General features: G+C 38.0%; 1 protein-coding gene across 1 annotated transcript in view; it reads right to left on the reverse strand.

Annotated features, from left to right (window-relative positions):
* LOC121367486 (testin-like) overlaps positions 1-17,611 on the reverse strand; it is a 50,527-nt gene that overhangs the window by 12,916 nt on the left and 20,000 nt on the right. The window contains exon 4 of the mRNA XM_041491682.1: positions 7,498-7,731. Coding sequence (XP_041347616.1) covers positions 7,498-7,731 — 234 coding nt within the window. The remainder of the gene's footprint in view (positions 1-7,497; positions 7,732-17,611) is intronic.

The following is a 17,611-nucleotide window of genomic DNA, read 5'->3' on the forward strand; positions in this document are numbered from 1 at the left end:
CTTTGCTATTTATAAGCACCTGGTCAATGTTTGCAGCTTCGCAGAGCTTCCTGCACACCACGCAGCCGCGTCTGGGGTCAGACGTTATCTGGTTGATGACACCACAGTAACTTCCCCTGACTCACTGGAACTGCGTACAGCTGATAGCCAGAAATATGAGCGAATAAAATAGCGCAGATGCTAACATTGACAGTTTTATGAAGTTGTTTTGGCTTGATGTTGTAGCAACTGCAACCTTACCTGTATAGTATAGACATCTTCTGTACAGTTTTTTTTCACTTTTCACACGATATGCTGATGGAAAATAAACATTTCTCTAATAGGTGGGATGTTTGAGATTTTTTACTAGGCTTTGATACATATAGCCGGAACCACAATAAATAAAGCAAACAATCTCAACACAAAGCAAAACAAACAGCATAAAACAAGATCAGGGTCTTTGCCCTCCTTCAAACAGTACGTAAAGACGTTAAAAAAAAACCCCAACCCAAAGCAAAACAAAGAATATATACAAACAAGCTCAACTAGATGTGCGTTCTTAGGTTATAGTTAACATTTATCTCAATCATCAGAGATCTGACGTGCTTGTGTCCTAGGGTGGAACCACTTCGGCGGACCATTCTTAGGTTATAGTATAACATTTATCTCCATCAAGACACGTAGGGTGGAACCACTTCGGCGTTCTTAATAGTTAACATTTAGCTCAATCATCAGAGATCTGACGTTTGTGTCCTAAAAAATTCTTAGTTTATAGTTAACCTCAATCATCAGAGATCTGACGTGCTTGTGTCCTAGGGTGGAACCCACCATTCTTAGGTTATAGTTAACATTTAAATCATCAGAGATCTGACGTGCTTGTGTCCTAGGGTGGAACCACTACCAAGTTTATAGTTAACATTTAGCTCAATCATCAGAGATCTGACGTGCTTGTGTCCTAGGGTGGAACCACTTCGGCGGACCATTCTTAGTTTATAGTTAACATTTAGCTCAATCATCAGAGATCTGACGTGCTTGTGTCCTAGGGTGGAACCACCTCGGCGGACCATTCTTAGGTTATAGTTAACATTTATCTCAATCATCAGAGATCTGACGTGCTTGTGTCCTAGGGTGGAACCACCTCGGCGGACCATTCTTAGGTTATAGTTAACATTTATCTCAATCATCAGAGATCTGACGTGCTTGTGTCCTAGGGTGGAACCACTTCGGCGGACCATTCTTAGTTTATAGTTAACATTTAGCTCAATCATCAGAGATCTGACGTGCTTGTGTCCTAGGGTGGAACCACTTCGGCGGACCATTCTTAGTTTATAGTTAACATTTAGTTAACATTTAGCTCAATCATCAGAGATCTGACGTGCTTGTGTCCTAGGGTGGAACCACCTCGGCGGACCATTCTTAGGTTATAGTTAACATTTAGCTCAATCATCAGAGATCTGACGTGCTTGTGTCCTAGGGTGGACAACTGGGCTAGTGATAATAATAAAAAAAATATTCTTTTCCCCTGCCCTGCCAACAGGTAATATATATTTCTTCATTATTACAGTTTTATTCACTTATCTGGAGTTTCTATTGTCATCTTATTGGTGTTGAAATGTTTTGCCTTGTGTAAATTGGAATATTCTCAACCTCATCATTCGGAGCATCTTGAGTAGCGTAAGAATTCCTCGACTGTAAGGTAATCGGGGTTTTGTTAATGATTTCATTTACATTCACAGCATAACACTTAATTATCCCCTCCACATCCACATCTCTGCTCTCGTGGGATTACCTGCAGAATTACATAGCATCTATTTAAACAGGTTTAGACGGTGTGAGATTGGAAGAATCGAAGTAATTTTATGTGAGATTGACTTCACCAGCTACAATTTCTTTTCAAAGATTTTTTTCTCTCTCTCTTCTGGCGCCAGCGTGGAAATTTCCCAGATGTTCTTTACGGAATCCACGAGATATGTGCAAAAAATGAGCCTCGGTCTTTCGCCTCTGAGTAACTCGTGTATATCAGTGTCAAAGGTCTCGTTAAAGCGCGCAAGTCACTATTTAACACCGGTCGTACTCGTGTTTCTAAAACATCAGGTCGCTTTCAAGTTCCAGCCAGAACTATGTTCCATGCCAAGGAAAGGAATGTTTGTTTAACGACATTCTAGTATGCTGTTTAATCCGGTTGGCACTTTCCACACTTCGTTTAGAGAAAGCATTGTCTGCTACTACTTAAATGCCATTTACATGGTAATGAACACAGAACATGCTACCAACATACACATTCGTAAGTTAGAGGAACTTCAATGACTGACCATATGGACAATAATTGTTTTCATACTCACTTCATAACCCAAATGGAATATATTGTCGAAAGCAAGATGTTCACCACAGGAAGGCGTTCTTCATTTAATATTTCATGTTGGCATTTAGTTTTCGGATGTGATATTTGAGGGGAAATTCTATTTTCAGGAATGTTCTACAATGCCCTTAGTTCCGAAAGTGTGAAATATACTGTCACGGGGATCCTATAATACCCGTAACTGAATAAAACACGATTATCCAAATATCTCTCCTACCTGTATATCTATTAGATCTCTCTGTATCGGGCAGTCTAATACCCGAGTGGCTCGGCTCTAGGTATAATCAGAGATAAGATCTTATATAAATATATATATATGTAGCACGTTTAGTTCACTAGAAAACACAACAAAACAATACACTTTGAAATTTGTATTAACACTACGCTGACAAATGTACTTGCCGCAGTAGTTAATTAACAACAACAATATATAATAACAACCCAGAGCTAATCACTTAATTAGTTAATCACTAGGTGTCTAGTTTACACAATATTCTAATCACTTCACCGTGATACAACACACACACGTGTGATAATTGAGAAACGCTGCCAGGGGAACTTAATTAATAAAGGAATTACCACTCTATTCCTAACTGGTTAATTTTTAATTAACCCTTAAATACTCATCCAGTAACCTTGTAATACAGAATTAATACTGGTACCTATCACAATAAAGACAATAACATACAGTTTACCTAGGTCCTCTAGGATGACCGGCTAAGCTTTATCTTTTTAGAACAGTGAAGCCTACAATTTACTTCGTCAGATTACCGGAGACACTGTCTAAATAATATTGGTATAATACAGTATTAAAATATTTAAAGTCATATCAATCACATCAAGGTTATACAACAGAGCAGAAAAATATATTTACCAGTCCAGACGGACTACGTTCCCCGGGAGCCTTCCGATGTTTCTCCCCGATATATCTAAAATCCTATTTATTCAAAAATCTCAGAGACAGCGAATATCGCCTGGGGGCACAACGCGGTACCTCACCTATCATGTGATATTGCCACAACTCCCAGAGACGGTATTTTCTCTTAGATGGCCAGACAGACCGACGCCTAGTTCGCTAGAACCCACGGTCGTAAAACCGCACTATCGGAGGTATTACGTAACTACTGGCCACATGGCCTCCACACCTGGTCTGGGTGTGTATTATGGGGGACGGTCGCGCGGGGGTATTACGTAACCAAGCTGCACACGGCCCTCTAAAACAATTAACATCGCCATAGGCGAAAAGATAAGAGCATGTTCCGTCACATATACCTTAGGCGGGGTCATTTCGGATGGGTGGGAGGAGACGCTCGCCAACTGTTTATAAATACGTGGTCTTTGCTCGTTAATCTAGGTAACGTAAACAAAGAATCAGTATTTGCCATATCACTACTCAAAACGTGGACCGCTTTTTAAATAAAATGTATTATCACCGTTTTAAAGGTGCGTCGTTGTTGGCGCGCTGTGCGGGAGCGGAATACTAACAACGGAAAAAACTTGATTCTATGGTTATCATTAGCATTTTTCAGTTAAGCAGGACACTTTTTAAAATACATTTTTGGAGGCATCTGTCTACTTGCCCCCCACCACCCCCCACCCAACCCCCCACACACACACCCAGTCAGGTATAGCCCTGCACCTTCACATCCAATTTGTTTTACTAATAGGATAACCGTTACATTCTTCAGTCTGCAAATTGCAGTTAATCAGAGGCAAATTCAAGGAAAGGGGCCAGGGGCCTGTCCCCCCCCCCCTCCCCTTAAATATAGTCAAGGTACTTTTTTCCTAAATATTTAAAAAAAAATGTGTTGCCCTTTTCACGAATTAGGTCTCTTGAGATGCTCGTGTCGCAGGATCGAACCACCTCGATGGATCCATTCAACTGATTGGGTTTTTTCTCGTTACAACCAGTGCACCACAACTTGTCAAAGGCCGTGGTATGTGCTTTTCTGTATGTGGGAAAGTGCATATAAAAGTTCTCTTGCTGCATTAGCAAAATGAAGCTGGTTTCCTCTGATGACTACGTCTCAGAATTGTTTGACATCCAATAGCAGATGATTATTTAATCAATGTGCTCTAGTGGTGTCGTTAAACAAAACAAATTTTAACTTTTCACGAGCTATTTCTCGTTCTAGCCACTGCACCACGATGGATGGTGCATATAAAAGATCCCTTGCTATTTCTCGTTCTAGCCACTGCACCACGATGGATGGTGCATATAAAAGATCCCTTGCTATTTCTCGTTCTAGCCACTGCACCACGATGGATGGTGCATATAAAAGATCCCTTGCTACTAATGGAATAAATGTAGCTGGTTTCCTTTCGAAGACCATAATATTATATCAGAATTGCGAAATGTTTAACAACTAATAGCCGATTATTAAAAAAACAATGTGCTTTAGTGGTGTCGTTCAACAAAACAAAATAAACTTTTCTTTACGAATACGAACTGGTCTTTGGTATCGATCCCAGTCCATTGGGCTATTTCTCCAGCCAGTGTAAAACGACTGGTATACCAAAGGCCGTCGTGTGTGCCATCCTGTCTGTGGGATGGTGCATATACAAGATTCCTTGCTACTAAAATGAAAAAAACGTAGCGGGTTTCCTCTCTAAGACTATATGTCAAAATTACTCAATATGCTCCAGTGGTGTCGTTAAACAAAACAAAGTTGTTTTGTTTTTACTTTTTTAAATAATCCACACACAAATATTTTCTGGATCCGGCTCTGTAGAGTTTAGCACAGATAATGTACGTAATCTCACTTAAGACACGTCTTCGCGATTCTAGCGATATAGTTCAGTCAGACCTCACACGCCGCTATGTAACTAGTGAAAAGGCAATTTGTCCGACAACCGTGTGTATCATTACAACTTCCAAGACTTTTTCTGTACAAATGACACCATGCAACCTGACGTGTAGCTAATTTGTTCTGCTCTTTATTTCCATCTTTTATTGGAGGCATTAGTTTTCCGTATTTCTCCACACAGAACGTTAGTAAACAGCGCAGTAAGCTGCTGTTAATCATTCTGAGAGACGAGAAGACTTTCTGAAAACAAATTTCATTTAAATGCGGTTTCTTATTGTGTTGGAATCGGATGCAGCTAGCTCGGTGGTGCAGCATTGAAGGGTGATAGGTTCTAAGATCGATTCCAGTTGGTGGCCCCACTGAGTTATTTTGCTGCTGTTGATCTAAACGAGTAGCCCGTGTGGAGATCTCCCTCTTTAAAGGGAGTTATTACTCCTGTTCCCCACGACTCCCTTGAGACTTGTTGAAGAATAATATTGTTTAGCTCCCGTTAACATATGAAGTTATAGGGTATCAAACTGGTAATGTCTTAAAAAGCTCCCTGTTCTCTAAGTTAGGATAGCACTTAATCATTCCCATCAGATGGGTTTTGTTTGTTTTGTGTTGTTTTTGTGTTGGGTGAGTTTTTTGTTGGGTGGGTTTTTTGTTGGGTAGGTTTTTTTAGGGGGGGGGGTGTTTGTTGTGGTTTGTGTGTTTTTAGGTGTTGGTTTGTTGTTGTTGTTGTTGTTGTTGTTATTGTTGTTGTCACGGCGAGGTCTGCATTTGACACTTTCGTTTTACTTGAACTAATGTATACCTCTCGAAGCAAGATTTTCTCAATGGTAAAGCGCCCACCGGAGCTGCTAGGTGTCTGAGGATTAACGCTTGTTGGGTTGGCTGGTTTGCCACATTCTATCTGGTGTATCAAAGTCTATGATATATGTTGCTCTGTTTCTAGATAATGTGTTGCCATTCGGTAGGAATAGTTCAATGTTGGTAGGAATAGTTCAGTGTTGGTAGGAATATGTCAATGTTGGTAGGAATAGTTCAGTGTTGCGGCATGTCTAGACCACGTAGGGAAAAAGTCATATCACAGACATAAAAAAAGCAGTAATTGATATCCTACCTCCACCTCCACCCCCACCCATCACCTCGACGCACCCACCATCAGTCATATGTTTGACCATGTAACACTACTATATGCTACTTTACAAACTAAATGGTACATTTGGGGCGTTTCTTGGTAAGATAGCCGCCCATTAGATGTTCTCCTGATACAGTGAGTTCCAGTATATTTGTTTTGCCTTGAGGGTAACGTACAAAACAGACGGAACACATAAACAATTCACATTCTATTGTAATATAATTACAAACTTTCCGAATTTATATGATTTACTGTATTCTGATTGGCTGACGTCACTAAAAAACCAAGCGTTATCCTTCCATAAACCTCATAAAAATACGTCATCACGGAAGACCAAGATCGATTGGAACTATTTTTAGCTGGATGGGCGAGAAGACCAATGACCTAGTTCGGTGATCGTTTTAAAAATAGAACAAGGAAGTGACCTGTTTTCTCGATTAAAAAAATAAGGGAAACTGGATGAGATATTCATGTTATAAATAAAAATATATATTTTTATTTGTTTTTATTCTGTTAAAAAAACACCCCAAAACATCCAATAGTATGTATACATGTATTCCTACGCTTATTTACAGAACATGGCTGACGGTAAGAACGAAAGAAATTATATTTGAGTGTTTTAAGGTACACTTCTTGTACTGTTTGTAATTATAAGAATTGTTTCTCATTTTTTAGGAATTTATCGATGTATAAAAGTTACAAATGTAGTATAAAATCGCTACGCGATTTTATACCATTTGTGAGACAAACAGGAACACTTGGTGTCATGGTAAATTTCATCTGATGTTATCGATACCACTTTGGTTCAAGAATACTTCAGATAGAGGAGTTTTGCTGGGTTACTGCATGTAACCATTTCCATGTGACACTGGTTAGAGAGCCCAGCTCAGTGATACTGTAAAACCAGTCAATCTATACCTTTACTCACCCCTTCTGTCTGTATGAACCCCCCCCCCCTCTCTCTCTCTCTCTCTCTCTCTCTCTCTCTCTCTCTCTCTCTCTCTCTCTCTCTCTCTCTCTCTCTCTCTCTCTCTCTCTCTCTCTCACACACACACACACATCCACCTGAACGTAATACATTGTTGTACGTCCACTTTTGTACTTGTATGTCCCAGTATATTATTATTCCATCCTCTGTTGCGTCCAATACATTTTGGTTGTAATTTAAAATACAAAAACCACCTGAAAATATATTATCACTTGATTTTGATTTTACTTATACTACTTACCAAACACCCAGCAGTACCGGAAGGTGCTTCTCCGATCTGTCCAATACCCGCTGCCTTCTTTCTGCGTTTTTCGGAGAACTTTTCATACTTGTGCATTTCCTTTTCTGATGTGCTGTTACAAAATCTCGGGTCAAGGTCATGTAACGGAAGTTGTCGCTGTAGTTGGCGTCTGCGCAGCTGCGATGCGAACTCTTGTTTGTCTTCTGGCAGCATTGAAATGTACTTCTGAGATCTCTGAAAGCAAGGTAACCAGTATAGCGTGCTTGTATTGGAATCGCCAAACAGGTCGAACAGCTGAAAACTGACGTGTTCGGATTACGTAAAGGACAAAATGGTAATCAGTATGCTCAAATCCAAGAGGTGGTTGTTGGGATGTGCACATCTTCATCACACTCCGAAAAAGTTAGTCTTCGGCGAATTAATAAAAAAATATATTTTTGTTTAACGATACCACTAGATCACATTGATGTATTAATCAACAGCTATTGGATGTCAAACGTTTGGTAAAGTTGATACATAGTCTTGGACAGGAAACACGCTACTGTTTTTCCATTAGTAGCAAGGAATCTTTTTATATGCACCATCCCACAGGCAAGATAGCTCATACCACGGCCTTTGGTGTACCAGTCGTGATGCACGGGCTGTAACGAGAAATACCCAAATGGGCCCACCGACGGGGATCGATCCCACACCAATCGCGCACCAAGCGAGCGCTTTACCACTGGGCTATGTCCCGACCCAGCGAATTACTAATTATAGTAAAGTTAGTTAGTTAGGACATATGATATCTTGGTCGGCTGACTGTTTCTTGTTAAGAAATATATAATGCAATGTACTTTGGAGGCATGCAGGTGTTCTTTGCTAGAATAATCCTTCATCCGACCCTTATCAATGAATGAATGAATGAATGAATGAATGTTTAACGACACCCCAGCACAAAAAAATACATCGGCTATTGGGTGTCAAACTATGGTCATCCCGACCATTATCACGGCAGGCGTACTTTTCTTTTATTCATTGTACTGATGGTCAAATGTAATTATTCTACATTTATTATGCAATGCTCACATCTAAAAAAATTGTTTATGCATACTGGATATAATCTTACATATTAGCACATACATAATTGTTGTTATTAACTTAAGATAAGATAAGATAGATAAATGTTAACAGTGTTTACAAAATAGTTTTGGGATAAATTTTGAGCAATCAATAAAACACATTTTATATGAGAATATCAAAAGAATATCAATGTGTTGTAGGGGGCGAGATTTAGCTCGAGGGCGCGAGATTTAGCTCGAGGGCGCTCGTCTCGGGTTCTTGGGTCGTCTGGTTGAACCTCCTCGGCTGAATAAAATAACGCAGCTGTTTACACTAACACTTTTATGAACTTGTTTTGGCTTGCTGTTGTAGCTAGCGCAGTTTGCGTGTATAGAATAGACGTGTTCTGTATAGGTTTTTTCTCACGATATGCTGATGGAAAATAAACATGTTTTTAATAGGTGGGATGTTTTAGATTTTACAAGGCTTATGTACGTAACCTGAATTACAATAAATAAAGTGAGCAATTGCAACATAATGCAAAACAAACAGCATAAAATAAGATTATGGTTGTTTCCCTCATCTAAAAAGTGCATACAGATTTGTGTTTGTTTTGTTTAACGACACTACTAGAACACTGATTAATTAATCATCGGCTATTGGATGTCAGACATTTTGTAATTGTGACTCATAGTCAACAAGGGAAACTCGCTTCATTTTTCTTAACGTAGCAAGGGATATTTTGTTTTATATGCACTTTCCCACAGACAGGAAAGCACATAACACGGCCTTTGATTAGCTGTGGTGCACTGGGTGGAACGAAAAAATGAAATAAAGTTGAAGTTTGTTTTGTTTAACAACACCACTAGAGCACGTCGGCTATTGGCTGTTAAACATTTGGTAATTCTGACACGTAGTCATCAGAGGAACCCCTACATTTTTCCTAATACAGTAAGGGATCTTTTATATGCACTTTCCCACAGACAGGAAAGCATATACCACGGTCTTTGACCAGTTGTGGTGCACGCTCGCCTCAGGTGCTTCGGTCGTAGGATCGAATATCTTCGGCGGACCCATTGAGGTTTTTCCTGTCAAAGCCAATGTCTCACGACTGGTATAGTAAAGGCCGTGGTATGTACTGTCCTGTTTATGTAAACGTATTAAAGCTATCCTTTGCTGCTAATGGAAAACATGTAACGTGTTTCCAGTGAAGACTACGTGTCAGAGTTACCAAATGTTTGAGAAGTCAATAGCAGATGATTAACTGATCAAATTGCTTTTGTTGTTTCACTGAACAAACCACACTTATACAATCCATTATAGGTTTTAAAAAAGGCAAAAGAAAACCCCAGTTAAGTCATTAATTTTATGCACATATATAATATGTCTTAAAATGACATTGCAGATATATCTTATATTGCTAGTTTGTTGTTTTCATGTGTTTTATGTCCATTTTGTGGGGTTTATATTGTTGGGATATTTTAAAAAGAATGTGTGGCAGACATGGTAATTATGCCAGATGGTCTCTGAAGAATGAAAGAAGAATCCAATTTCCGTCAGGTTGATTTTTCTCTTTCACTCAGCCAGAAAGGGGTATTTTAAGTGCACTTACCGGTGCACAGAACAGTATAAATCACACAGAAGAAAAAAATTAAACAAGAAAAGAGATTTCGTATCTAGAAACGACAAACTTAAGTCGTATCTTACACTACTGCTACACGTGTTGTCGGTTTTCCCGTACTCAAGATAGCGGGAAGGCAGATAGTATCTGTGGCATGTAACCCGAAGTAAAGCGGAGATTTACGACAATTGCACTTATGATAACTCATATTTCAAGAATCTCAGACATTCGGCATGCACCTTACTGCACCCTGTGAATGCTGCAGTGTCTTGTATATCAGCATGGTGTCGATGGAAGAAAAATAAAACCATAATAATCATCCAATAATTGGCATCCATGGAGTCCCAGCTATTTTCTTTAGCACAGGCTGTGGCGCTTGTCTTAAGGATTGTGTTACATGGAAGTGCAACATTATTTACAGTGTGTGCGCTGCACAGCAGAATTCCGAAGTCTTACCAGGTCCGTAGGAACGATATCTGAAAGGGGGAGGGGGGTCGTCTAGATGGAGGTCACAGCCTCCATAGTCGGGAAGGAGCCACAGGCAATATCTTTGTTTAAATAGAGTATTACAAAACACGTGTATTTTTGTCCCCGCCCCCACCGACCCACCCCGGTTCCTACGAGCCTGCTTACTCTTAGTTTAGACTATTCCAGAAACCTAATAGCCATTTATTAACAATGTGCTGGGTGTTGTTGTGAAAATATTCCTTTCGTGAAGTATTCCAAAATGTATCAATTTAGGCGAGGTGTGGTAAGATAGTACTAAACCAACTAACATCCAGGTGGGTTAAAGATCGAAGTGCGAAACTTGGGGTGTTGTGAAACATCTGGTTATATTGAAAATGAGCCATGAAACGTTCCGCTATCTTCACATAATAGATTGCGGGAGTGTTGTAGGATACATATTTATGAGTCATAGTTTGGATGATATATTGCATATATATTGTTGTTGAGGGTTTTTTTTAATGTTTAACGACACCACTAGAGCACATTGATTTATTAATAATCGGCTATAGGATGTCAAATATTTGGTAACTTTGACATATAGTTTTAGAGAGGAAACCCGCTACATTTTGTCCATTAGTAGCAAGGAATCTTATTATATACAGCATCCCACAGACTTAATAGCATACACCACGGTCTTTGATATACCAGTCGTGGTGCACTGGCTGGTACGAGCACTAGGCCAATAAGTCCACCGACAGGGATTGATCATAGACCGAGGGCACATCGGACGAGCGCTATACATATCACTGGGCTACACCCCGCCCCATATTGTTTTTAGCCACATGTTAACATTGTCTCCCATGGGATTTTATTTTGTATAGTAGAACCTAAAGGACAGGGCCATGATAGGGTTGAATGTTCAACGATAACATCCAAATATATCTTATAATGAAAATATTAGCTGTTTAAAGTAATCGTAATATGTCCGGGTGGCCAAATTGGCTGATGAAGATTTGTAACTTAATATTATTTCAAGATATTATCTTGTTCAAAATTAAATACTCTGACTCGTGGGAGAAAAAAGAAATAAGTGTAGAACGTTTATGTTGTTTAACGATACCACTAAAGCACATTTTATATTCAACAAAACGAAAACAAGACGAAACAAAGAAAGAAAAAATATAGAAAAAATATATATTTAAATTAGAATCAATATCCCAAACATTACGGAGTGAAAAAATAAAAGTTATTATATTTAGGTGTAAAGCAAAATGGTATGAAGAGGAACAAAAAAAGTACGCAATATTTTCTATATTTAGGAAAGAGAAACTATACTAACAAAAGCATATTAGAAATAGTTGATGAATTTTATATTTTACATACTGAAAACTCTGAAATATTAAAAACAACATCAAATTTCTATAAAACGTTATACACTAGGAATTATAATAAACGATCACAAGAAAAAATAAATAACTTCACGAAAATTGATGTAAAATTGTCAGAAAATAAAAGGGACTAATATGAAGGAACTATATCTTTTAATGAATGTACAGAAGTAACTAAACAGATGAAAAATGGAAAATGTCCAGAATCAGATGGATTTAATGTACAATTTTATAAATATTGTTTAGAAGAAATTGGTGTTTTCCTCTGGCGTACTATCAACTTATGCATATAATTCTGGTAGTTTTTCCGATTTTCAGAGGCAAGGTATTGCAATCTGCATTTCAAAAGAGGGTAGATACAGGAGGTTAATTAAAAACTGGAGTCCCATTACTTTATTAAATGTAAATTATAAAGTTGCGTCTGGAGTTGTTGCTCAAAGAATGAAAATGGTGTTACCAAGTATAATCGATGAATCACAAACAGGTTTTTTAAAAGGTCGATTTATTGGGGAAAATACTCAAAATTCTTTGATATTATGAACTACTGTAAAACAAATCCTGGGTCTATTACTGACAACTGATTTGAAAAAGCTTTTGATACAATATAGTGGGAATTCATTGATAAATCACTTCAAGCTTTTAATTTTGGACAGTCTTTCCGTAAACGTATTGTTTTCAGGATATCTGTAGTGCAAATATAAATTTTGGTTATATTTCCGATTTCTTCAAATGTGAACGCGGGTGTAGGCAGGGTGACCCTATTTCTCCTTATTTGTTTCTTATGTTATGTGTCGAATTATGGTCTCTTGCAATAAAACGAAATGAACATATTATTTCTATTGTTTCGTCTTTCCTTTTTGTGGTAACATGTTTATTACTGTCATAACATATTATTTGTATTCTTGTATAGTGTGTATCCTATAATATGAATGTAAAGTAGTGATACTAGAGCCCCTAACCCTGGCATTACCGTATGTCTTTTCTGGGGATAATAAACTTTGAAAATTTAAAAAAAAAAAACAACTAAAGCACATTGATTTATGATTAATCGTCAGCGACTGAATGTCATATATTTGTTGTTCTGACGCGTAGTCTTCACAGGAAACCCGCTACATTTAGGTTTTTCATTAGAAGCAAGGAAGAAGACAGCACATGCCACGGACTTTGATATACCAGCTATGGTGCAGAGGTTTGAAATAAGTGTGTGTGTGTTAAGAAACATACAGCAAGTCGATTGTTTAACCATACTCACGAACCAGACTATCTCCTATGATGTAGACTAATGCGTTTTGATTGGACGTACTTGGAAATGCATCAAATGGAAAGAAAAACATAATGCTACGCGCATGTCTTATCACTAAATAATCAACAATAAATATGTTTTGTCTCGAGTTCCTGGAATAGAACATTGGTATAGAGGAGTCTTTGTCTCGCGAATTACAAATCTAATAAAAAAAATACTTAGTCAGAAATTACGAAAGCTATTAGATGTTGAAATGCATTTAAAACACATTCTGCAGTCTCGCCATCCAAACAGTAATCATTTAGTTGTCTCAGACTTCATGACATTTAAAACTGCAATTTGCTTCTGTTTATGAATCCCTCGGGGATGTCTTGGCGCATACAAATATGGTTATTTGACACTTGGTATAGAGAACGTGAGAGAGAAAATCAAGCGTCTTCACATAGGCGTCTCTTACTAAAAAGCAGTAAGAAACTGTTATATGCATTTTCCCATAGACAGGACAGCATATACCACGGCAGTTCAGATCTCCGCAATGCAATGTAGAATGCATTGATTGATCAGTCCCAGCAACACAGTTTTTTTAATGTTAATAATATGAATAAAGGTTATGCAAACCGAAATAGGCTTTTAAAATTTTTTGAATAACCCTTTTTGAGCTATAGAAGTTTCCTTTCAAAATTACGTGTCAGAATTACAAAATGTTTGACATCCAATACTCAGTTATTAATAAATGAGTGTGATCTAGTGGTATCGTTAGAATAAATAATAAACTTTAACACTACGACATTCCTAGCTTCTGAAAAGCGTACTAACAACAGTGTAGTTAAAAATGTGTATTTAAAAATGAAAATATAGCATATCACCACCAGCATGTATAAGCAATCATAGTTATCTACAGAAATACACACAGAATTTTTTGTAAAAAACGCATCAAAGGCAAACAGACGACAGACGTGACAAATTATCTATCAAAATGTCAGAACTAAGACCTATAGCGTTCGTTGAGATTTGTTCTTCGATATGGGATATTTATATCATACGTGGTATGATGGCATCCTTTATGACGCATTCGTGTAATGGCACGCAATAGCTTTTATTAGAACATCTACGTAGATATTCTCGTAAGAATAAGAAAATGTTGTGCCCAGAATAGATGTGCTTGAACCTCCGGTGTATTTAGGAAGGTGTCGAAACCTTAAAGGGACATACTCTTGTTTTTAAATACTAAGGGATATTTTTTACTATGAGAGCCGTTTTTGATAACTGAAATCATACTTTACTTTGGTTTTGTTGATTATCCATTTCCGTACATTCGAAGTGTTTTTGTCACCCTGGTGTTTTTAATATCACAAAATGCATTTCTTATATTTTTAAAAGCACACGTGCATCTGAGAAGTAACAGTTATGGAGTCGAGTTTTAGTCTATTTTTAGAGGGCATTTCACCATTTCAAAGTCACAGACTCATGTTTCACTTAGTGGTAACTTTATCCAAATGTGTACCTGGCCCCGTGCTTATAAAACTTGTTGAATCTCAGACTCTATAAGAAAGAAAGAAATGTTTTATTTAACGACGCACTCATCACATTTTATTTACGGTTATATGGCGTCAGACATATGGTTAAAGACCACACAGATTTTGAGAGGTAACCCGCCGTCGCCACTACATGGGCTACTCTTTTCCGATTAGCAGCAAGGGATCTTTTATTTGCGCTTTCCACAGGCAGGATAGCACAAACCATGGCCTTTGTTGAACCAATTATGGATCACTGGTCGGTGCAAGTGGTTTACACTTACCCATTGAGCCTTGCGGAGCACTCACTCAGGGTTTGGAGTCGGTATCTGGATTAAAAATCCCATGCCTCGACTGGGATCCGAACCCAGTACCTACCAGCCTGTAGACCGATGGCCTAACCACGACGCCACCGAGGCCGGTAGACTCTATTAGAGTCTCGAGTCTGGACTTGAAAAGTTTTATAAGCACGGGGCCAGGTTTGTAGATCACCTAAACTTAGTGTACATTTTCACGGGCTGAAACTAGGGTCTGTCCCTTTAACTTGTGATATGTTTAGCTATATCTTTCCTAATAAATGTAATATGGTATATGACGAACAACCAGCGGTTTTTTTTTACCAGGTATCTTTTTACAGAACACCGGTATAGTACAGCAATTTATGGGCAACTACCACACAGAAGATACAGTACTGTAGCCAATTTCACAAAACATCGTAAGTTTACGTTTGTGACTAGCAGTTATATTTACAAATGTTTGATATCTATTTCACGAAGAAAAGTACATAATTACGAAACATGGTGCATTTTAAGGACAAAAGAAAATGAAATATGTGTACTTCTAACTATATTTATTGTACAGTAATAACATTTGTGGTTTAGTCGTAAATTTACATTTACGTCCAAAACTAGACTTACAATATTTTGTGAACATGGACCCTGGATGTATTAAATAGACATCTATTGGTCTATTTTGATCATTTTGGATTACCTGTTAACCAAACAAGGCTCTCTCTCTCTCTCTCTCTCTCTCTCTCTCTCTCTCTCTCTCTCTCTCTCTCTCTCTCTCTCTCTCTCTCTCTCTCTCCTGGGTTCTTCTTCCGAGTTCTTTTTTCTTGTCTTTTTCTTTCTGGGTTTTGTTTTGGTTTTTTGAGGAGTGTAAAGGAGTGTTTATTTGTTTTCTACTCCTTTTTTATCTTATTTTATTTTATTTTTATCTACTTAATTTACTTGTTGTCTTTGTGTTTTGTTTTTGACATTCGATGAGTCAATTTGCTGCAACAAATTGGACAGAAAACAAAAAACGTTCAGAAACATTTCCGAATTACCTGATAGAAACGATTGCCCTTCAACAAGATTTCCTACCTACACTGGTTTTCGCGCTAACATTTGCCACGCTATGATGTCTTTGTTGCGTAATAATCGCAGGACAGTTGGCGCCAAAACCGCACAGCTGGTTGGTTCCATCAGTGTATCAAGTTTCGGGTTTTTCTTCGTGCTGTTTATGGCACTGTACAAATTCTTCTTTCAGAGTTTACAGATTAAATCAGAAAGGTACGCCAGTGTGTCTTTCTGGTGCAATAAGATACGCTCAATTACTTAGATGAATAAAGTTATATATCGGAATCCTCTTTTAGAAAATTAAAGGCACTGACCCTAGTTCTTGAGTAGCGCAAACGATTTCACATATGAGAGTTTTTACCGCTAACTTACATGTGTGTGTTAAACATTGTTGCTTATATTATCAAGTTTGGCTAATTCGGCGTGATTATGGTTCTCCGGGTTTTTGTAATAGCTCAAAATATGTTTATTCGAAACCGAAAAGGTCGGAAACAGTACCCATGGAACAACAGAAGAATATTAATTTTAGACCAAAATATTTAGAATAATCCTAAAGAATAATGAAAACGTAACATCATTATATTGTTGGGTGGTTTTTTGTGTGCTTTTTTTCTAAGATTAATTTTGTTACAGTTAATTCACGGTGCAGACCCAATTATATACAGTGATCCATAACTGGTTCAATAAAGGCCATGGTTTGTGCTATCCTGTCTGTGGGAAGCGCAAATAAAAGATCCCTTGGTGCTAATCGGAAAGAGTAGCCCATGTAGTGGCGACAGCGGGTTTCCTCTCAAAATCTGTGTGGTCCTTAACCATAATATTATGTCTGACGCTATATAACCGTAAATAAAATGTGCTGAGTGCGTCGTTAAATAAAACATTTCTTTCTTTAAGGGCTCAGTGGGTAGATTTACGGTCACTACACTCTCTTCTATCTCACTAACCACTAACCAACTAACATCTAACCCACGGTCCTGGACAGACAGCCCAGATAACTGAGGTGTGTGCCCAGGACAGCATGCTTGAACCACAATTGGATATAAGCACGAAAATACGTTGAAGAAGAAGAAGTAACCCTTCATCATTAAAGAAATAGTTTTTTTGCCATCCTACTGAATTCGCTATCATTGATTAGTTTTGGACTTAATATCTGCAGTCGTATGTATGCAGTTCCAATGTTCTAACGACGCTGATTTGCTCTAAACTAATTTACAAACAAAACTTTATATGAAATTAATAATAAAACATGTAAGTGAAACGTTTTTAAAAAGAAGCAACTTACGGAAACTGTGATCTGGTATTCGGTATAAATCCATGTTTCCTCCATGACGGGAAATGGCGAAATCACTTAATTAATGTGCTTGCATGACCTACTGTATGTATTGGAGCACTCGGCACGACACCAGCACTGTGCTATAAACCACACTTTTTGGGTAAAACCATCGATTATGTGAGCCAAAATTAGCTTGCTCGGCGTAAACAAATAACAACTTTGTCGGTTTTATGTAGGCTAGAAAAGA

Source organism: Gigantopelta aegis, chromosome 3, assembly GCF_016097555.1.
Source record: "Gigantopelta aegis isolate Gae_Host chromosome 3, Gae_host_genome, whole genome shotgun sequence".
Classification (NCBI taxonomy): domain Eukaryota; kingdom Metazoa; phylum Mollusca; class Gastropoda; order Neomphalida; family Peltospiridae; genus Gigantopelta; species Gigantopelta aegis.